This window comes from Larimichthys crocea, chromosome XIX, assembly GCF_000972845.2.
Source record: "Larimichthys crocea isolate SSNF chromosome XIX, L_crocea_2.0, whole genome shotgun sequence".
Taxonomy (NCBI): domain Eukaryota; kingdom Metazoa; phylum Chordata; class Actinopteri; family Sciaenidae; genus Larimichthys; species Larimichthys crocea.
In genome coordinates this window covers 6755609-6778280 of record NC_040029.1, presented here as the reverse complement: position 1 = coordinate 6778280, position 22672 = coordinate 6755609, and the positions used below count along the sequence as shown (strand labels likewise).

General features: G+C 42.3%; 1 protein-coding gene across 9 annotated transcripts; it reads right to left on the bottom strand.

Moving 5' to 3' along the window:
- Positions 1 to 631: 631 nt before the first annotated feature.
- On the bottom strand, positions 632 to 22651 carry abi2b (abl-interactor 2b). Of its 9 annotated transcripts, XM_019260789.2 has the most exons (12): positions 22450 to 22650; positions 17077 to 17244; positions 15778 to 15954; positions 14870 to 14887; positions 13913 to 14019; positions 10314 to 10460; positions 8327 to 8451; positions 7867 to 8073; positions 5904 to 6068; positions 4152 to 4238; positions 3174 to 3359; positions 632 to 3092 (listed from the first exon to the last, which is right to left on the bottom strand). In XM_019260789.2, the coding sequence occupies exons 1-12, from the start codon at positions 22564 to 22566 to the stop codon at positions 2917 to 2919; spliced, it is 1680 nt and encodes a 559-aa protein (XP_019116334.1). In that variant the 5' UTR covers positions 22567 to 22650; the 3' UTR covers positions 632 to 2916. The 9 variants fall into 9 exon arrangements, with proteins under 9 accessions (XP_019116334.1, XP_019116337.1, XP_019116336.1 ...); XM_019260792.2 differs by lacking the exon at positions 10314 to 10460 and having other exon boundaries at positions 22450 to 22651; XM_019260791.2 differs by lacking the exon at positions 4152 to 4238.
- Positions 22652 to 22672: the final 21 nt, after the last annotated feature.

The window sequence follows — 22672 nt, the reverse complement described above, 5'->3', positions numbered from 1 at the left end:
ATCTTTAACTACACAAACCAACACTTAGAGTTTTAAAAAATATTATTTATTTGCCTTCTTAGACCAAACGAGAAGTTAAGGACTGGAGCAGAATAAATAAATAAAAAATATTTTTTTAAACGGTAAAAGTTGTGGTTGCCTGGCAACCGTTCCCAGAGCCTGAGTTGCTAACTAGCTGTTAGCGAAAGTTAAGTTTGCTTCATAGTTATATTATTTTCACATTCATATTTTAATAAAGTTAAGTTAGCTTCATATTTAGCTGAAGTATAACCTCGAGTCAACTAAAGACAAATTAATTGAAAATGAACAAAAATATAATAAATAATTAAATAATCCATTAAAAAACAAAACAAAAGGCTGTGGTTGCCTGGCAACCGTCCAGAGCCAGGCTCTTTGTCTTATGGAGTGAACTTTACAGCCCTATACAAACTTCACACACAGACAAACAAAAGAACAGACTTTTAATGTTAAAGACTTCTTTCTTAATGTCAATAATAATAATATACTATGAATTGGAACATATTCGGCATAGGTAAAACGTTGCATGACAATTTAGCATATATCAATCACAAAGCACCCCCCCATATATATATAATTTATTTATACATAAAAATAAGAACCAACTGCACGGTAAATCTTAATAATTTTATTGTCTTTGTTCTCATGATTTTACAAATATGATACTTCTGCAATTCAACTTTAACTGTGCAACACAATGGCATTATGGACTGTTAAACTTGACATCCCGAGGGACGTCTGTGAACTCCAGGGAGCTGTGAATCCTGCAGACCAAAGCGCCTTTCATTTTATTTTCATTTTTTAGTGACATCCTATGAGTGTTATGAAGAGTGTTACATCTATCATGCCCAGCCTGTTCTCTGTCCGCAGGATTCACTAGCAGCTTACATGTGATTTTTATCCACCACTGACGTAATGACGGCTAATGTCATTAAAAAAAAGGAGGAGAGGGAGGAAGCCGGGTCCCTCCCATCCCCTCCTTCCCCTCAGATCTCCTCGGACGTGGGCTTGGATTAAGTTGTACAGTCTCTTTGGATGAGGCTGGTGGTACCTGGTCAGAGCTGCAGGGCTGCTTGTCTTTTTAAGAATGGGTGATCTCGCCACAAAGGTTTTTTTTGGGACACCAGTACAGATAAGAACAATGGCATGCAAGACTCACATACAGACCCACTTTGTTATTATTTCTTTGTTTTTTTTTTGTTTTTTAATAGAAAATAAAGATTCTGACATAAGTACAAGCACTGAGCCCCTCGCAAACACCCAACAGCCAAGCGTATTGGAAACTTTTACGGAGGACGAACGACGCCTAAACCGACGGCGTTTAAGAAGTATCGGGGGCTTGCGACGGTTAAAACCATTTCAACACAACAGCTGGCTTCTTTTCATATTCAATAAGTCCTTTTTTTGAGGACATAATACATCTCACATTTATAATATTTCTTCTTCTACACCTTTTTTTTTAAACTACAAATGTATGTGCTTTTTGATTTAAAACAATTCAGGGGGAAAAAGAAAAAATAAAGATTTGTAGTTCAACGGCACTTCCACCCACCCCCCCCACGCTTGAGTCGGCCAATTTATTGCAAATGAAGTGATGACCTGTGGACAGCAACACACACTTCAATATGGCACAAGCATCTTAGAAATGACCTAAATGCATCGTTGTAGTTGTCGTTGTTGTTGTGGGTGAATATCAAAAACCAAACCACACCATATCTAAAAATATTAAGACATTAATCGTCAGTAGAGCAGAAAAGATTTTTTTTTTCCTCGTCGAAACATGCAGTCTGCCGCTCTGCAAGCAAAACTCAATTCTGGGCCCTTTAATAATAAAACGCCGGAAATAAAAAAAAGAAAGTCTTGAATGCGTATGAACACTGCAAATGATTAGCCTCTCCAGTCGAGCTAATATTCTTCTATTATTCATGACAGGAGCTGCAGAGTAAGACTTCAAAATCCAGGTCGTTGTGCAGTCGAGGGTCTCGCTTTCCCCTCTTTCTTTATTCAAGGGCTGGATGACGATTCCTTCTCTCGTTAAAAAAAATGCACACTGGCCGGCAAAGTGAAGCGCATAGTAGTGACTGGACGTGATCCAGGTTGTGTGGCGTGAAAAAAATCTAATTAACTTTCCGTTTCCTTTCCTTTCAGACGTCTTCTCGGACCCACTTTTTATCTCTAGCTTTCGTGTTTCACCTTAAGACATTTGATGTGCTTATCCTAGCGAATGTCAGCTTTGGCACACTCCCCCACCCCGCTGAGGTACCTAACCAAATACTTTGTCAAGTACGGAAACTAGTGTTTGTTTGTCCCCCCCACCCCCACCCCCCTGCTGAGGATATTGTTGTTGCATTATACTTTAGTATTTCTCTCTAAAATGTCTCTGGAGTGTTAAGGAGAAAAATCTACACATGAAGGCAATCTCCTCCAGCCCTTTCTCCGAGACGGAAACGCTCTCGGCGGCCTCCGTCTACCTGCTCCACCATTTATCCCACTACTAAATCCAAATAAATATTGTTAAAATAAGGGCAAATTGGTAACACAAAGCAAAAATAAAAAGAAGCAAAATCAAAATCAATGTAGTGGCCTCGTAATGTAACAAAAAAACTGAACAAATCCATCACCGCTCGGTTCTCCTCAGTCAAATAAAGAAAAGAAAGAAATATTACAGGGAAGGATATATCTAGAGTAGTGGTTGTTTTACAATGGCGCCTATGTCGAGAGAGCGACTGGGCATCAGTTTGTCAACTTCTTTAAAAACTGCTTCCTCTTCTCTCTCTTTTCGCCCAGAGGTGATCATGCTCTGTCTGATCAAAGTCTTTGACCTTTAACCCTCCCCTCCCCTTTCCCTTCCCCATCAAAATGCTCCTCCCTCATCCGCTCAGAGTTGGAGGGGATTGTTCAGTCGGCGTAGTGCATGATGGACTCGACGTAGTTGCCAGGGAAAAGGCCCGTGGTCCCGTTCATCACACCCTCGTACCAGCCGTCGTCGTTCTTCTTGATCACGTAGATGATGGCGCCTTCCTGGAATGACAGCTCGTCCTCCTTGTCGCGAGCGTAGTCGTAGATGGCGACCACTGCGAGGAGATAAACTTCATGTTAAACTCTCAAAGAGGAGATCTCAAAGCTTCTAAATATGTCTCAGAGCCAAGCCTGACCTTTCTCCAGGTAGCTGCGTGGAGCCCACGGCGGGTCCTCTTCGGCATACGGGTCGCTGTACTCCACCACCGCCGACTCTTCTTCATCCTCATCGTCCTCGTAGTCCTCCGGCGGAGGAGGAGGTGGTGTGGGCTCCTCAAACACCGGCTCCTCTGCGGGTGGAGGCGGAGGCGGCACGTCTGAGACTACAAATAGTTTTCAGGCAGGCGGGGGAAGAAAAATAGGACCAATTAGAGCCGAAAAAAGAGGCACAAAGACGACTGCATTAGTCAGGGACGGACTGGTTTTATCATGCAGAAGGTGAAAGGAACAGAAGCAGTCCATGTTGGATGCATTTAGACGCTGCAGTCTGTGCGTTTTATTCATCCCGGATACTGAACTGTAGGAACAGTACATCCAAACAGTCGTGACATGACGGGAGCAAAATGTGCACACACAACGTGCAGGAACTTTCCCCAGAGATGCACAAAAAGACACAGAAACATGATCATGAACAAACACACAACATGCTTCATTTTTTATATCATGCTTTATGTTCCTTCATGATTTTTACGAGTAGTCAACTCCCAACGTTTGCTGCTGCAGGGACTAGTAGTCGTCTCCCACTTAGCCAGGATTCAAGAACTGAACAGCTATTAATGGTGAGTGTTTTTATAAATTTGTCTGTATATTGAACACCTGCTAAGCCACAGTCACCCGACTGTGGCTTAGCAGGTGTTCAATATATAGAGATATAGAGACATCAGAAAGTATGGACAGACGACTAAAACATTGTTGGTTCTGGTCTTCTCGTGGGATTTAAATCTTAACATGTCCATGTTGTTTTCCAGGTGACAGCACATCCCTGACCCAGCTGATGTTGGAAGTTGATCACTTGTTTATATTCCACCAAAAAACGATGAATACTGTTGAGGAGAGGACTTAAAAACGACTGGCGTTCATGCAGGAGGGGGGGCGAGGCGCTAAAAACCACTTACTGGTCTCCTGAACTCGGGCCACAAAGCCCATCAGAGGCAGCTGAGGGGTGATCTGCATGGAGGGGGGAGGGGGCGCGAGCGGGCCGGCTATCACCAAACAGTATCAGTACACAAGAGATGGAGGAGGACGGACATGAGGACAGCAAAGACATGAGAGGTTAGAATAAACAAGAGGAGCACAGAAGAGAGTTTGAGAACAGTTGCGTCATGTGAAGACCTGAGAAATCATCATGTTTCTTCCCACCTGGAGCAACGGAATCACAAGACGCAGGACAGGACAACTGTTTAATACTAATTAATCAAAAATAGTCAAAATATTCACTGATTAATCAGAAATAATACAAGCAGCCTGTCACAACTTCCCAGAGCGCAAGTTAACGTCTTAATTTATGATCATAAAACAAAGGAAAGTAGAAAAACATCACATTTGAGAAGCTGAAGCAAATAATCTGCTAATTAATTAGATTTTGATTGAGTAATCACTAAAGTTGATTAATTTAGACTCAAACTGACTGGATATTAATTCAAAATTTATTCACTTTAGGTTGAAGAAGATGAAGATACATTTCTTTGTGACCGTTGGTTAATTATGTAAATTTGGAAAAACACACTTTGCTCTTAGTCAGAAAATGAGTGTCGTCTGTTAAAGTCAAGTATTAATATCAGTCATCGACTAACGAGCTGCAGTTTCCTGTCAAAATGTCAAATAAAAGAAATATTCAAACAGCTGCTAACTGTCTAGAAACTGACGTCTTACAGGAGAGTGATCATTAAAACACCAATAAAATAATGATACTTCAGCACCTCAAATAGTAGCACACCACCTCATCAAAGTATTTAATACTTTGAGCTTGGAGGAGAAAGTCAAACTGATTGACAGAAATTTAAATTTAGTTTGGTAAAAAATGATCAAAATTATTGAGGTATTTGTTTTAAATGCCAAGAATTCATTGGTTCTAGCTTCATAAATGTGATTAGCTTTTATTTTATTCATTAAGGATCATAACATCTTAACATTCTGATCAGATAAAACAAGAATTATAAGATGTGTCAACTTGAGCTCTGAGAACTCATGAAGATTTTCTTTTTAACCATTTTCTACAATTAGCTGCAGCTCTAAATGACTTTACACAAGTCTGAAGGACACACCACAAACATCATTTGAATACCAATGAATACACACTTGTATTCCAGAAATAAACTAATGATACAGATCACAGGTATGGCACTGAAACGAGGCAGCTGGAGAGAAAAAAAATCTGCAAAGAGCAGTGAAGAGGAGAATGCTGGTGAAAACAGCTGAGCTGATGTGAATCGACAGAACACAAAAGCAGACTTTTCATAAAAGATGCAGAAACACAACAGAGAGAGTCGGACTGTAAAATCTGAAGGCTTGGAGAGAAGCTGGACTCTCTGTGTCAAAAAAAAACAAACATTTAAAATTAAGAGAACATAATTATGAATCTTTTAAAAAACGTTGCTGCTCTTTGAACTGTTTAAGGATGATTTCTGATCTCTTATTAACAGCTCTGGTTCTCACGAGCAAATTGTGCTTGGTAGAAAGAAAGCAAAGCGAAACTCAATGCAAAAATGTGATTTTGCACCACATCTTTATTTATTTATTCATAAATATGAACAGTTTGTGCTTCAATCACTTAAACTCTCTTTTTAGAATCAATAAAACTTAAAATTACCAAAAGATTTATGGTTCTGAATGTGTTAATAATCGATCACATGTACAGTCAGCGTTACCTTGGTTCTGGGCAAAGTGCGGTCCACCGTTGAGCTGGCTCTGGTTGTGGGCCACGTTGGGCTGACCGGTGACCGACGAGGGTCGGCGGTACGGCAGCGAGCCTCCCACCTGCTGGTTCTGGGGCGGCTGTGCCGGGCGGTTCATGCTGTAGAACTGGGGAGCACCTAAGAGGAGACGACAGCAGAGGGCAGCAGAGAGTCATTTAACAGGGCGGGAGGTTTATTTTTCAACCCTCTGGAGTCCTGAACACTGAAGTTAATATACTGTAGCCTTTGAAGCTTCAAACCTTTATTCTGTCACATGGAGGCTTTTTTTTATTAATGGTCATAAAAAAATAGGTGAATATTTGATCGTTTTAAGCTACTAACGAGAAAATTCAAGTTTTTATGCTTCAAACTGTCACAAAACAGCATTTAAGTTTAAAAGTGACATTAACTTACTTTTCTATGACTATGCAGACTAAATACAAACAAACATAGCAAGAAACAAACTATTTTTGAACAATAGGTTACTAATTGGATTGTCTTCTTTCACTTTAAAATCCATATGTGGTAAAATACTTTTAAAATGTCTATAATTCATCAATATTAACATTTGGATAATAGTGCAGCACCGCACATGAACTGATAAACACAATATACAGGCAGAGAATGTAAAAAGAACGGCAAATAAATACACATGAATTCACAGAGCAAGCATTTCACCACACAGCTCATGCATTATACACCAGAACTACATCATCATCATCATCATCAACACAGACGCAGGCGGCTGAGGAGAAGCTGTGAAGGACGAAGAGCAGCAGTGGAAAATGGAAAGTCTGAGGTAGGTGGCAGAAGAGCTGCACACTGGCCAGACTTTTGATAAATATTATGAACTGACGTGCTTGACAATGACCTTTTTCTGTATTCAGCATTGTTCTGATGTGTGCAGCCTTTAGAGAGATTTCTGAATATAAAGCAAGAGACTGTCTGTATCTGAGAGCTTAATCTACCTTCTTAAGTGTTACAACCTAGAACACAAAATTAAATTCAAATGTACGATGAATCTCTGAGCCTCTGTGAATTACTTGGAGCAATCCAAAGTAGATTGTAAACTCCAAATAAACTCCTTGGTGCAATGGAGCCAGTTGTAATGTTGTAAACTCAAATCGGCGACTTTAAACATGTAGTTTGGTTCATTTGGTCGGATTATGAGCAAATGGATCTTGGAATAATTTAGCTTGAAGCTCATTTGCAGCCAAAGAAGGAGAAAATTGAGACTACATTTTATGTTTTAAATGAGGTACAAAGGGGGGCAGTTTGTGGTGGATTAAAGGATCAAATACAGAACTCTCACCCAAGAGATCAGCGTTTGAGTCCTGTACAGTTTGGTTATATTTGGTCAACAAAACTACTTGTTTAGGGTCAGGACTAAAATAATAAGCCAACATTGACGTTTTCTGCCTGAAAGGCATGGAAAGCAAAGTTCTAGGGTCACTACCTAAAGTGACATTGTAACAGTACCACCAGGAGATCATGGGGGGATATTTATTGTGCTGTCATTACGTTTTACCTACTTTTTACTGAGCAACAAACTGCAGACGGATTTGTCAATTTATGCCAAATCTCTTTGTTTTCAGAGAACAAAAACTGCACCAGAGTCCACTTGGAAATGAACCATGATCCCCCTTTTCAGGTACAAACTAGGCAAAAGAAACCGAACCAACTTGGACCAGCTGTTACCTGAAGTTTAAATCCTAGATACCTCGCTCATCATGTTTGCTGGGACTTGACAGAAATCCAACAAGACTTCAACACTTAGCTTGACGGATTTCTGAGCAGTCAACAGGCAGAGCAAGCGGACAACATGATGACATGCCGGTGGATGAACATATCTGGGAGGATGCACGTCAACGGGGAGGTGGGATGGAGGGGGAGTGCAGAGGAGCGGGGTGAGCTTCTCCCACCGGGTTACACTCACCTTGTGCGGGGTTGCCGTAAGGAGTGGGGCCTGTGCCGGTGGGGGCCGCAGAGGCAGGGAGCTGGGGAGGGGGCGGGGGTACAGGCGGGATCTCTACAGGGGGGTTAGGGGGCTGTGGGGGGCCGTCTAGGGCAGAAGTGGGGGGTCCAGGTGTGGTAGCAGTGTTGGGGGTAGGTTTAGCTGGGTTGGATGGGGCGGGGACTGAAACTGAGGTGAGGATTGAAGAGGTAAGAGGTAAAAAAAGGTAAGGAAGGAGAGAAAAGATAGGTGAGGGAGGTCAAGACAAGATCGTGAGAAGGGAGGAAAGGATTCCAGTAGACACATCCTCATTTCACAACTAATCTCACACCTAAATCATGCAGGAGCCCTGGATACTAGAGAAAGATTAGTAAAGTTAGTCACACACACACACAGATCCTGAAATCAGACGCTCGTGGAGGAAACAGGAAGCAGGTGTTACCTGGGAAGGCGTTGGGCGGGGCTGGAGTCGGCACGGCGATGGGCACTCCCACGCTGCCACTGCCGCTGTTCTCTCGGCTGCTGCTGCGGCTGCTGCTGGGGTGGCTGCCTCCGCTGCTCCCACTGCTGGTGGTGAGTAGGGCAGCAAACACAGTCAGACCACAGGCGCTCAAACACACTCAGTCAGTCACATCGTCGTACACTCAGACTACACCGGGCTGGCTAAATTCTTTTTCACAAAAAGCTTCGATCTGAAAATGTGTAATATTTTATCTACCTAAATATGTAATCTTTCAACCAAACAGAGCCACAGGAACTAAAGTCAGGAACTAAAGAGCATAAGATTTTGGGTTCCATCGCATCTCATTTATTTAATACTTGTGTTTCTACTCTGATATTTGAATAAATGAATGAATATAGACGTGGCAAGTTTGTTTTACTTGTTTTCTCGTTCTCCGCTCCATCTTTCTTTTGTTCGCACATGCTTTTAGCTCATTTGCAACCTAGATGTGTTTTTAACATCAATAAACACAAGAAGAAATGTCATTTTTTTTGTCTTAATATTGATACTAGTTGCAGAATCGGCCCTTGCAGTGAATCACTGCAATCCAGTTGTAGTTGGGACTTTTTTTGCACTATGGTGCATGACAGAGGAAGTGAATTAAAATTTTTATCCAACACTTGATGGAGTCACCTTTAAGATGCAACAATCATTAAAATGTGGGGATATTGCTGCATACTTTCAGGAAAACGTTGGTCTTTTTTACTAGTTTCGTACTTGTTTTTACAGTTAAAAAGTACCAGAGAAAGTTCACTTTCTCACCCGTGGGTAATTCATTTATAAAGTGTGCTCGGTGCTCGCCCAGTTTCAACATCAAAAAGTTGTAGGGTTGACCATCTAATGCGCATTTTGGTTGAACCGACACATTTACTCCCACAGGGAGGTGTCTGAGTTCCTGAAATAGTTCCTGGGCCTTTTGAACAAAGTCCCGTGACGGGCCAATACACATTATTTATTTTACTACTTTATAATCCTGCCTTGTATTCCAGCACTGCGTGTGCAACCAGTCTAGGATAATACAGTCGAGGTGAGCTGCGTTCAGCAAGCTGAAGTCTTACAGAGTTATTGTGAAGCCAGGAAACAGATTATTAATGTGGCACCCTCAAGAGCATTGATGTGTTAGCGTGGAGCTGTTATGCCTTTGAAATGACTATGTCACAGTGACAAAAAAAAAAAAAGAAAGAAAAAAAGCAGCTGGACGCTTCACCAAGAACACATGACACAGGTGACGCAGCAGCGACACAAGACAAAGACAAAGATAACGACACGCTGTAAAAGCAGGAAGCGTCAAGACACATGGGGGCAGACCTTTCTTTTGGTACGACAGAAGAGAGCGCATGGTTTGAGAGATGAAGAAAAATGAGCTGTGGATGGAGCGGTGCAGATAAAGACTCGTGCTGAGAGGAGAGTCGGGGGAAAGTTATCTCGTCTATTTCCGGACCAGAAATATTAAAAACATTTGGCCAACAGATGGGGCGCGATGACGACACTTTCCATGTTGTTTTCCTCCCTCAAAAAACCACATGCTTTTACTTCTGTCATGGCAGACGGGAACCTATGAATATCTCCCCGTGTTTGGGACGAAAGGGCCTCTCGTCTTGGGAGATGAGCTGACATTAGGGTGACAGGACTGAGGTGGCGACGCTGCCTATTACCTGTATCTAGCCGTGCTAAATACAGCTCTGAATCTCTGCCAAGCCCTTATTTCTTTGCAGGTGAGGGGTTTTGAAATAAACTGTTAATCTGGGCTTTCCCTGGGAGATCAAAGGTCAAACTTGAAAGTTTAAGTGAGGAAAGAAGAAGGGGAGAGGCATGTTGGCTCGCTTTATAATTGTAAGAGAGGAGAAGAAAAGGGGAGGAGGTAGAGGAAAAAAGGGGCGTGTTTAAGAAGTGTAGAGAGGCATGCTGGGAAGGGGGAGAGGGGTACCTGTACGTGCGATTCCTCTGATTAACGGATGCAGTGCGTGCAGGGCTCTGCTGGGGGTGCGCCATGTTGCGCGTCGGGCTCGAGACGTAGTCGTTAGGGACAACGGGTGGACGCACCGGCTCAAGCGTCCTATAGGGGGAGTGGCGCCTGCGAGAGGGTCAGGAGGACAGGAGTCGAAGGGGGGAAGGAGAGGGAAGGAGGGAGGGAGGAGGGGGCATCCACAGAGAAGTTTAGGGGAAGGGGGGAGGAGGAGAGCAAGAAACAAGTGCAAACTTAAAAAAATGGGGTATGACAGGTGGTGAACATCGAGGTCGGCTGGGGTGGATCCACAGGTGTTGTCGGGCAGAGACAGGACAGGAAGCTAGCGCTGCTGTCGGCTAAAAATGACACTTTGATAAGATGAACACCGCTTGTTCACTCGCTACATCCCAAAAGATGTATCAGGCTTTTGAGGACGATATTGACATTTCATATTTGTTAAATTTATTTGTTTACTAAAGAATTATAAGATGAATTTTACAGCCGTGAAATAAAACTCGTCAGTACTCTCTTTGCCATTTCTGGCAAAAACTCAGAAATCCTCAACTTTGCCACATTCATGTTTTATTCTGCTCCGAATTAACCATGAGACACTCATCCAGCTGTTAAGCACATTTTATGCCAAAGGGATAAAGGGATTAAATGATTTTTTTTTTTTTTAAAAAGGTATTTTATCATATTTTACCTTGATGTATTCACATTTATACTTTGGTAGATGCTGATGCAGTAGCTTTGACATGAGTTTATTAGAGAGTCACATTGTCTGAGATAAAAGAGACACTTTGGGGATGGCAAATCAAATTTCTTTTGGACAGACGTGTGTTTTGAGCTTAGCTTTTGACCCTGAAAGACCCTCTCAAGACCATCAGAGTGACTGTTGGTTTGAATTTAATTCTCTCCGAGGACGACTGTGAACTCCTGTTGACATATCCTGAATTAAAAACCTACAAATTCATTAAATAAAACTATAGAAAGTGTCTTTCTATCCGACAGCAGTGTTATGCTGATTATGTCCTCAGTTTGAAAGTGGGGAGAAATAAAAAAAAAAACCCATAAAGCCTGAGATTTATTGATTTAGGCCTGGAAAGATGTACTGGCATGTAAATTTCCCAGCTGACACAGAGGGGTGACCCATCTCTGAGCACTGTTGCTATGGCAAAACGTTGCTATGAGGAATATGGGGCAGCCAGGAGTGGGCGGGCTGGGTCACAAACACACAACTGAAAGAAAATTTGAAAAACAAACTAAGAGGAAGTTGAACAACAGAAGAGAAACAATAAATTAAAAACCACAAGTAAGATGTCCGCCCGTAGCCACAAGCTGCGGCAGGAGGTGCATCATGGGAGGGTTGGAGCTGTGGTTGATCGACATGCGTCTTGAAGGGACAGAGACACACACATACACAAATTGACAGACACACACACACACACACCTCTGATGGTCAATATGAAGGAGTGGACACAATCATTCAGACGGACACAAAGGGGCTGACAAACACACACATTTTTACACACACAGAAACACACAACAGCACTGGACGCCCAGGAAGGTCCCAGAGGTGACAAGAACACAACGTTTATGTGCTGAACTAGGAGAGTCCCTGTGGGATAAGAGATACCTTCAACAGTCAGACACACACGCACACACACAACAGAAAACATCAGAAACATCTCCGTCTTGCAGACAAAGTATAAGAACACCATGAACATCATTAACACAGAAACACTATCAGGGTGAGAAATTACCCCACACACGACTGACGGAATGATAACTATCATGGCTGATGAAGAGGTCGCACTTTAAGAAAATACTCAAGAAAACCCAATCATTATTTTATCAAGTCAGCCAGGAAGGGCAACACAGTAAATTTCAACCAAAAACACCTTTTGAAAACAACTTTGCCATTTCTGTATAGTGGTTTCTTGATTTTATTTAATGGGCCAACATAGTCAGCAATTCTGAAGAACTAAAACTGGCCATGTTGATGTATCGGTCAGGCTGTAACCTTGATCGAACACTGAAAATATACTTAGTCTTAGTATTTCGTTGCGCTTGAAAAGTGAAGACTGAACATGATCCATCTGATAGCTGCTGGAAATTTCCCACCCTGATAAGTGCTGCCATCAAGAACAGTTGAGTTTCTGGCGGTGACCTTTGTGGTAACCTTCCTCCCGTGCCTTGGCATTAGACAAATGCCAATAAAAGGTTGAAGACTGGGAGATGTGAGAGCTCACCACCTGTACAAAGGTCTGCTGAACTTCTGGCTCAGTTGCACCAGAAGGGGCTTTCCTGAACCAATTACACCGCTTCTTTGTATTTTATCAAACTGCTTGCTGAAATTTGACAGCTTCATGTTTCAAGAGCCGCTCAGTAAAATGTCAAATGCTTTCAACTTGAAGGAGCACGCTGGCTCTGTGTGTAGTACTGTTAATGTTTGTATTGTCATCTCACTGCAGGAAGCGTTGCTTTCAAAAGTGAACTTTCTGAATGGACTTTGCATGCTGTCGGCCTCCCGCTGTCCACACACATGCGAGTCAGGTTGCCTGGAGACTCAGCGCTGACCACAAATGTAGATGTGCCGACAAGCTGCTTTCACATCAGACTGTTCAGACATCATCTGTTCCACTTAATGCAAGAACTGTTTGGAAGTGCCCATGAAGGTACAAACCTCTCTGCACATTTGTGTCCTGCTGTGTAATAAAACACTTGTGTGTCATATAAACTCAAGAAGGGAAGTCAGCCAGGAAGGGCAATCGAGGAAACGTTTATTCTGGGAGTATCTAATTTTTCTGAAGTATGCAACTCTGAAACTGAATAGAGACTCGACATGGGAGAGTGCATAAAAAATAGGTATTAACACTGGGATCTTTTAAGATCACCGTTTGAGCAGATGTTCACTGACTGAAGTCCAAATTTAGCTGTGGCTTCTTTTATTAATAAATTTACATTTGGAACTATACCTACTCCTATTATAGAAAAATCAAGTACAGCTTTACTCCCTGGGTCCCCAATTTATGTTTTTTCCCAACAAAAGTTAGTTTGAAGACACAAATATTGAGTATATGCATGTTCCAGCCTTATATACAGAGGAGGAACAAACATGTTTAGATGATGACTGAATGAATCAAACTGTCTGGTGCTTGAAGTATGTGCTACTACTGCAGCTATAATAGATATATTCGGATACATCTGAAGTGCCAATTCAGAAAAAAAGCTCCTTAAAGACAGTTGAAATCATAAAAGTGCAAAATTCCAGCATGGAGTTTGATGTGAAAATCTTTTCTGCATTAAGAGAGAAGTTTCTTAAAAAGAAGAGGAGAATCCCAACCCTGCCTCACCAGCACAGATGAAAAGCTAAAACAAAGATTTCCACTGAAAGGCATCTGACACCACCCCAAGAACACTGATTAAATAAAGGAGGTAAGGGAGTGATGATGAAACTGGGAGCAACCAGGTCCATCTGAAGGGCTCCGTGGTAACTTTCCCAAAGCTACGCTCAACCTCTGACAAGTCTGTGTCTCTAACGTCCATGTGAACACGCTGTTGCCACCGTTACATACCCAAGGGTGCCTTTCCCCGACATGGGTGGGCTGGGGGGCTTCTGTGTAGGGGGGTTGGTGCGAGGGAGTCCACCTCCTCCTCCTGCCTTCATGTTCTGAGCGCTGGCCTACAGGAGGAGAACATGTGTTAACCAAAGAACTTCTGAGACATTAAAACATATAAATGAAAACTTTCACAACATACTCCTGCCTTTAAAAATTAAGTATTTAGCATCTTGACAACTATATTTATTCACTTTCTTGCTGAGTTACAGGAGAGCATCGATATACCACTATCATGATCAATATGAATCTGGAGCCATGAGGCTTAGCTTAGCATAAAGACTGGAAGCAGAGGGAAACGGCTAGCCTGGCAAAAGGTAACAAAATCTACCTACCAGCAGCTCGAAAGCTCACTAATTAACACGTTATATCTTGCTTAGTTGATCAAAGATTTTCCCGATACGGATTGCGGCTCATTCAGAGTTTGAGGCCATACTTGACACTGTGGATCCCAACAGGGACGGCAACGTGTTGTTGCAGCAATATATGGCCCACCCTACGTCGCTAAAGAAGAGCTCTACTAGAAGTTGACCAAGTAGGAGAAGATTAATAACTTGAAGCCATACCTTGACAGAAAAGGCGGCGAGCTGCTCTCGGCTTTCGACTTTGTCGAATTCACCTGCTCGCTTTTAGTGGACTGTTCCTTTATTGTTTTTTTTTTACAGTTTTTCACAACAAAAGATTAGATATAATATCTAATCAGTGAGCTTTAGAGGTGCTGGTGTGCAGTGTTACCAATGAATGGAGCCAAGCTAGACCTCGAGGCAACCTAGATAAGAAAGCAAATCATCTACCTAATCCTTCAACAGCAATCAAACTCAAAAAATAAACCCTGTCACAGCAAAACTCTGAAACCACTCCGAAACCAGAAAAAAACACCACCCTCATTTGAGGCTTTTACTTTGAAAGTCTTACCTTAAACCTTTGCAACCACTACGGTTGAATATAAAGATAAAAGTTAGGCAAGCAGAAAGAAGAAGAAAGCAGAGAATTAGTGTGTGGAGGAGGAGAAGCAAACAATTATTCATGCAAGTGGTACATATAGACGTGGTTAGATTCAGGAAACAATGGCTCAGTGTTAAAATCTGAAGAATTTGTTCTTTGAGACCTTTGTAAGATTTGATTTTTCTGGAAAACAAGCTTGTCTTTGTTGAAAAAAAGCTGGTGGGAGACTGGCTTTCCAAGATCAGCCACTTTTGTTAAATGAAATGTTTCCGCGGGGACCTGTTAGCAGCAGCAGGTGACAGATCTACATCAACAGGGAGCATTTTTAGATGAATTTATATCCTCAGTTCCCATCCTGGTGAAAAGCATTGATTTTTTTCTTATGTTACTTGTCACTGAAACCCAATCGTGTTTGTTTGACCTCTAAAAGTCCTTTCCATTATATTACCTGCAGTAAATATCCCATGTTAACACAACTACAATTCATTTTTGTGGATTCAAACTTCTTACAGGCACTTTCTAAGGTCTCGTCACTGTTAGAGCCTAAAATAACACCCTAAATATAAGTAATTATTCATTTAACTTATTTTTAGAGGCCTGAAGAGGTAAAACGAAACACAAAATAAGTTAAAAAGGTAGAATAGCAAACAGCTTTAATGTTGTCTACCAAATTATTTCTAAACCTCGGGAAACTGCTGCTCTAAAGCTAATTTAAAAGACTGTTTTCCCAGCCACCCTGGAGTAAAAACATCTGTTTCTCTTATAAATACCAACAGAGCTTAATTAATGCCTTTCCAATTTCCACTGGCAGCAGTGATTCATTCACACAATTAAGTCTAATTCATAAAATTATGGGGGGAAAAGAACAAAATGACCACCTTGACTCCGTGGCCCATGTCGTCAAGCATGCTGTAGTCGATGGGCTTGCGAATGTAGCGCACAGGCCTCTCGGGATTGGCCGGGGCGATGATCTTGTGTGTGCGGGATGTGTTCTTGTTGGTGGTGAGGATGCCAATCTCCCGCCGGGCGACCTTCTCTTTGTGGATGTCCACCGTCTAAAAGACAAGATGACAGCGTCCTCATGATGAGCGAGAGACGTTTCTGAGACAGAACCATAACCACGTACAAAATCTTTAACTTCATCCAAGTCGTCAGATCAATGCAAAAAGATTTATTTTAATGCAGCCTGCAGCTTTAACAAGCCCCTACACATTTGCCTGCACTGCAGATATACTGAATTATACATCACAAGTGTAAACCCACCGTGACGTCGGCTGTGAACAGTTTTAAAGACTCATGTTTGGCATTATGGATGTTGCCATCTTGTTTTGTTTTTTTTTGGAGCCAGAAGTGACATTATTTGGTCGAGAGTGTGGAGCTGGTGGATGACGTACTGCGAGTTGAGCTGCACTGCTTAGTCAGACTGACAGGGAATAACCTGTCAATCACAAGGTAGCCACGCCCGAAAGCATACTCTGCTCTAAATGGGACCATAATTTACAAAATGAACATCACACTGGCAGCTGTGGTTGCACAAATTTTACCATGTCTGTCATTTCCCCTTAAAATGCTGTGTAAATAAAGCTTTTAAAACACAATCAGGTTTTATGGTCTTTTACTGTCATGGTACTTACAAAGTGCGACTTATAGGGAGAGACTGAGACCAATCTCTGTTTACTGAGGTCATAAATTATGGGTCATTTTTTATATAAGACTCGATACAAAATGACCTTAGTGCTGCAGCCACCTGTTGGCCATTAGAAACACATCATATCATCACATTTTAAGGAGTTATGTTGAACTAAGCAACGTTACAAACAACTTCATCATGCATTTGGCATCACATCTCCGCCCATCTGGTGACTTATCCAGTATTCACTCTCCTTTTAGCTCTGGTTTTGGTGTCTCCATACTCCTGGGGGAATCTTTGTCTGTGGTTTGCTGCTGAGCAGGTAGGGTACAGCAAGTTTTCTGGGCTTTTTTTTTTTTTTTTTACCTGAAAACTCGCTATAAAGCTGCAGATTCAGGTGATAATTCTCTGACGGTTGATCTCTACAGGTTCACACTGTCATTTGATATGCTAGATGTTATTACAAAAATATATATTCTAACGGTTTTAAGCAAGTAAATCTTGATATCTTGCTAGTTTGTGTGATACTTAAGTGTCAGCTGCCGACCTGTGAGATGTGGTTGATGGAGGACTCCATGCGGCGGAGCTGCGACGCCTGGATGTCGAGCATCTGCAGGACATTGTTGGCCAGCGTGTTGATCAGGTAGGCTACGCTGGCCAGAGACTGGGTGGTGTAGTTCTTGGTCTCCTCCAGCGCTCTCTGCTTGTCTGGAGACTAAACGAGAGAGAAGAGAGAGAGATATTTGACTTTTAAATAAGGTATTAAGGCATTTTGTTAGGTGTAAAGGAAGCAGTCTGTCCAGAGAGTGATGAGGGTGAAACATAAGCTTGTTTTGTGCAGCAACAGTTTGAAATTATAGTGTTCAGTGTTTCAGAAAGACATCCTGACATCACATTTCTAACACAGTTAAACCTCTGTTCCAGATAAGGCAATTAAAGAAAAGTTTTAAAGTCAATTATTTCCTGCAGACTGTGATGATGATTAACTTCCAATATTTCCACGATTCATTAAGCCGATAAATTGTCAGAAAAACCTGCCACAATCACAATTTACTGCCACTGCTTGAAGAATTATGTTAACAATTAATCGATTATCAAATTTGTTGCAGCTTTTTTGCTCTCATCAGCTCATAAAGTGAAGCATCCATCCATTTTCTGTCGTTTATCCAGAGTCAGGTCGCAGTGGCAGCCGGTTTATCAGGGCATTCCAGACGTTTCTCTCACCAGTAACTCCTCCTGGGGGATGCCGAGGCATTCCCAGGCTAGATGGACTATGTGTTCCCTCCAGCGGGTTCTGGGTGTGCCTCGGGGTCTTGTCCCAGTTGGGCAAACATTCAAAAAAGGGTGCCCGAGGTCCATCATAATTAAATGTTGAACCACCTCAGCTGGCTCCTTTCGACATGAAGGAGCAGCAGCTCTACTCCGAGCTCCCTCCGGATGTCCGAGGTCCTCACCAAGGCTGCGGTGGAGGAGGACAAAGGGCTCATTCCAGCGACTTTTATCTACGATCTCATTCTTTCGGTCACTACCCAAAGCTCGTGACAATCTTCCTCGATACAACATCCACAGTACTGCCGACGCCGCACCAACCCGCCTGTCCATCTCTTGCGCCACTTTCTCATCACTCACTTCATCTCTGATCTGCCTTTGGGTACATTTGAAAGAGTTAAAACTACTGACTTACTTCATCGTGACACAATGCTAACTGTAAACATGTGACAAGGTTGCGTTGATTCAGAATATCTAAAGTAAATTTCATCCGTGTAGCACAAGACACAAAGAGGGAGAATCCACAAGCAGAACAGTTACACGTCTAAAAAATTAAAACCAGAGTGCATTTTGTGGCAGCAGTGCTGCTTCAAAAGATTTCTGTGCCAAAAACTTTGATACAGCTGCAGCCAGCGTGAAAGGAGTCTTCTGAGGGAGCCGGTCGGGCCGTGGGCAGAGAGCGTGGGCACGTCAGCAGGATCATCAAAGGGCAGATGGATCGGCTAATGTTTCTGCTGGGAAACTGGGTTCCTCAGTGACATGGCATGTTTTCACAGCATGCGAGGCTGTAGTTGTAACAGAGAACGACTGCTGTATTATTTAAATAAAAGGAAGTCATGTTTCAAGCAAAAGAAATGCCAAAAATTCCTTTTAAAATAAACCACTCCTTATGCCACTCCTCCCTCCTGGAGTTTGAGCATGAGCAGTAGGGTTTGTTATAAAGTCATCTTAGCATTTTAATTGCATAATTAAAAAGAACTCAACCAAGCAGCAACCTCTGTGGCAAAAAACTGCAGTTCCTCAAACAGCCACTTGAGGCTGGCTCTAGAAGTGAGTCAGTCTCCATAAGCCTCCATGTTAAAATGTCCAACTTCACAGCAGAAATAAACATGTTTACAGCCTGGTACAATAAACTGTTTTGGTCTCTATAGCTAATTTCCCCGTTCATGACAATTTTTTTTAGAACTTCACAACTCAAATTATATTAAGGCTTAAAGTTATGCAGAATTAACAGCATGGATGCTTTGACTGACAAGTGCCACTGCAGATGGCTTGTTTGAGCACCCAGGCGTCATTCAGCCCGCAGATGATCCTCATCTTTCTCCATTTTTAGATTTACAGAGTTCGGAAACCTATCGGTGACGTCATGCAAACACTGTACCTTCTTTATACTGTCAGTGTTCGCAACCCTAAAACAAAACCAACCACTATCTATTTTACAAACCGAGCATGCACGTTCCTCTGTGTACATATCACAGCAGGAGATTGATTACAACTCACTCGAGGTCACAGCAGCCTTTGGGGTCATGATTGGATATTGACTGCTTTAAGTGATTTCATTTAAACGCTTCAATTTAAAATTTACAGCCGTGCTGCGAGAAGCAAGGAGGACTTTGTATTTGTGTTGCAAACTAAAAATATTAACAACATGGCAAACGTAAATAAGAAAATGGTCATGCTTAGATTGTAGTTCACTTCCATTAAACAGAATAAATTTGCCGCGACGAGAGGCAGCACAACAAAGCTACAAGCAGGGGTATCCCCGGCAGTTGAAACAGCAGCATCCACAGTGATAATACATGTATTCCCTTTCATGTGAAACAGAGCGTGCTCCTGATGCAAGATTCATTTCTGGAGGAATTACAAAGTGCGATCCGATCCGACAAATCATCGGGTGCAGCGTGCAAACAAACAGAACCAGCTGAGGGAGTGTGGAGGGTGCAGCACCGCTGCTGGAGTATGAAGACGAACAGGTTATGTGGCAAAAGTCAGGAGTGGAGCTATGGCTGCTACCTGCAGGGCAGGAACGAGACATATTGATCCACAGGCCACACTAAACAGACTGGTGATGCAATGTTTTGGAGGATGCATGTACCACAGCAACATGAAGACTGAAATTTCACCCTCTAAACAGGCGAATTGGGTGACACACTTTGCATGTTTGGGGTCAATTAGTTTGTTGTGTCCACCAGCCTTTCTAAAATGTAAAAGACGATGGAGGGAACATGATTCACGATGACTGCAGCACCTAAAACTGACAGAGGAAACACTGAATTATGTCACTGATAATTTAATATTGATCTGACGCATCTGAGGTCAGTATTGACCCTGATACCGACCCAGCAGACCATATCAGTGTGTTCCTGTTGATAATTATTAGTTTACCAAATTAAAAAAGGCTCTGAGACTTGGTAGATTTTAAAACAGCACTAATCATGTATGAGGCAAAAAATGAATTACTACCAAAAAGTGTCAAAAAGTTGTTTAAATGAGAGTTGATATAACTTGAGAGGAATATGCATGTTTAAGTAACCACATTTAATCACTGGATTTCTGTTAAAAGGGTGGATTTATGGAAGAGTTGCAGAAAAGTGTGGCAAAATCTTTTAATCTTTCTTTAATTACGGATTAATCTGTTGATTATTTTCTTAAGTCTGGTCCACAAAATGTGAGAAAACGGTGAAAAATGTTGATCAGAACATTTCCCAAAGCGACGAACTCAAATGTTTTGTCCACAAACCAAAGTTATGCGTGTATGTGTAGTCTGGTTAACCACCTGTCAATCAAACATGGTTAATTCTGCATAAGTTTAAGCCTTAATATAATTCGAATAGATGAGTTCTATAAAAATTCACCCTCAGTACAGTTGTCATGAACGGGGAAATTAGCTATAGAGACCAAAACTGTTTTTTGTACCAGGCTGTAAACATGTTTATTTCTGCTGTGAAGTTGGACATTTTAACATGAGGACTTATGGAGTGACTCACTTCTGGAGCCAGCCTCAAGTGGATGTTTGAGGGCCTGCAGTTTTTGGCACTCACAGCCACGAAGGTTGCCACTTCATTCATGATGGAAAATCATGAATGCTGATGCATGATGATTTCATGCCATGTTACTAGCTGAAAATGTTAGTGTGACATTTTTACGAAATACATCCAACATTCATTTCTGGTCCTGGTACAAGCCTCTGAATCTGACACAACTGTTTCTCTTTAAAAGAAACAAGCCAGCATACTCCTCCAGTAACTGTGGGAACACAAATTAACTCCAGGAAAATAGTTTACAGTGAAAACAAGGGTGGAGTTTGAGCTCACAGACCTGTCGCATGTTGAATTACAACAGGAAAACAAATCAAATATTGACACTACCCTGGCCACATCAGCTTTGTATCTGAAGAATTCATCAAACACTCTCACGAAAACCAACAAACAAGCTCAACAAGTGTCCATTCCTACATGACTAATCTTGTACAAAACCCGGCTTAAACACAGACAAGGCAGGGCGAAGAGAGGTGCAGTATCCCAATAAACATCCCTCCGACAAATACTTCTATCCAGCTGATCTATAAGTGGCAATACCAATCTGACAGCAGCTGGGAAAACATTGCAGGGTGAGAAGAATCCAGGGCAACCTGCCAGACAGCAAGCTGCCAACATCCAAGGTCCGCCGCCGCCGCCTCCTCCTCCTCCTCTTTCACAGGGGCAACCTGTCAGACCTGATCAGCCATGTTCATCAAGGATGTCAGATTTCAGCATCACACCTTGTCAAAACCTCTCAGCGCTAACACTGTGGTCCCAAATTTCAACCTCTGTGTGAAAACAGGGGGGAAAAGTGTGGAGAGAGACGAGGCTCAGGTAACCAGAAAAAAAAGCTTAAAAAGTGAGATCACACCTGCAGAATAGTACACACACACACACACACACACACACACACACATATATATATATATATATATAAAATGCAAGTTAACCACATCTTTTATAGAAAATGTTGACTCGGAGACTCATCTTTCTAAAGCATAAATAACACTATGATTTAAGATTAAAAATAATAGCTGTACATGCTTTTAAATTGAGCATTTTCAGGGTGTTAAAAAAAAGCCACAATTCAAGATTATGTAGCAGCCCAGCATCATAAATCAGAGGTTGTTAATCTATCTGTCAACCAGTTCTTATTGGGAGATTAATCCGGTTTGACATCACGACCCGCATCTCCAACTAGTGCGTGATCACCTGGCTGCTGTAGAGGCGGTGATTGATCCCACAGGGAGCCGAGAAATTGATTTTCACGGCGGCTGTTTGGTTATTTAGCCAACCGTGGGTTGGTGGAGCTAACTGGGCTACCTAGCTGGGCTAACGCGATAGTTCACGATGGATGAACAAGTCACACACACACACACACATACACTGTTTTATCGATGGACATTTGACCCCACACACACCGTTGGCACCTTTTGGTGTTGACACAGCAGGAGAATTGATAACTTGTGGGTCAGTTGTCTGATAAAAACGCCCTAACGGTCGGTTGTTTTTGCTTTAGCCGAGCCGTTAGCAACAGCTAGCCTAGCACCGCCGTGGTGTCGCCTAGTGATGCCCGTCAAAAAAAAAAAAAAAACTACACCGCCCTTTCTCCGCCACATACGCCACCCTACCTGGACATAGTTGCTCTCGCAGTACTCCGCGACTCTTTCCAAATTGGTGAAACTGTCTAATAGTGCGCTTCGTCCTGCTGGGATCTCCTCTTCCAGAAGCATTTGTAGCTCCGCCATTTTCACATCTTTAGCGGAGCGGAGCGCCGAGTGACTGTGTGTGTGTGTGTGTGTGTGTGTGGAGAGGGGACTCACATGCGCCCCCCTCGGCTGTGTGTGGTACTGC

Coding starts and splice junctions, on each gene's coding strand:
- abi2b (XM_019260789.2), bottom strand. CDS start 22,566: ATGGCGGAGCTACAAATGCTTCTGGAAGAGGAGATCCCAGCAGGACGA. Junction 17,245..22,449: donor GCGAGAGCAACTATGTCCAG/GTAGGGTGGCGT, acceptor TCTCTCGTTTAG/TCTCCAGACAAGCAGAGAGC. Junction 8,074..8,326: donor CCCGCCCAACGCCTTCCCAG/GTAACACCTGCT, acceptor TCCTCACCTCAG/TTTCAGTCCCCGCCCCATCC.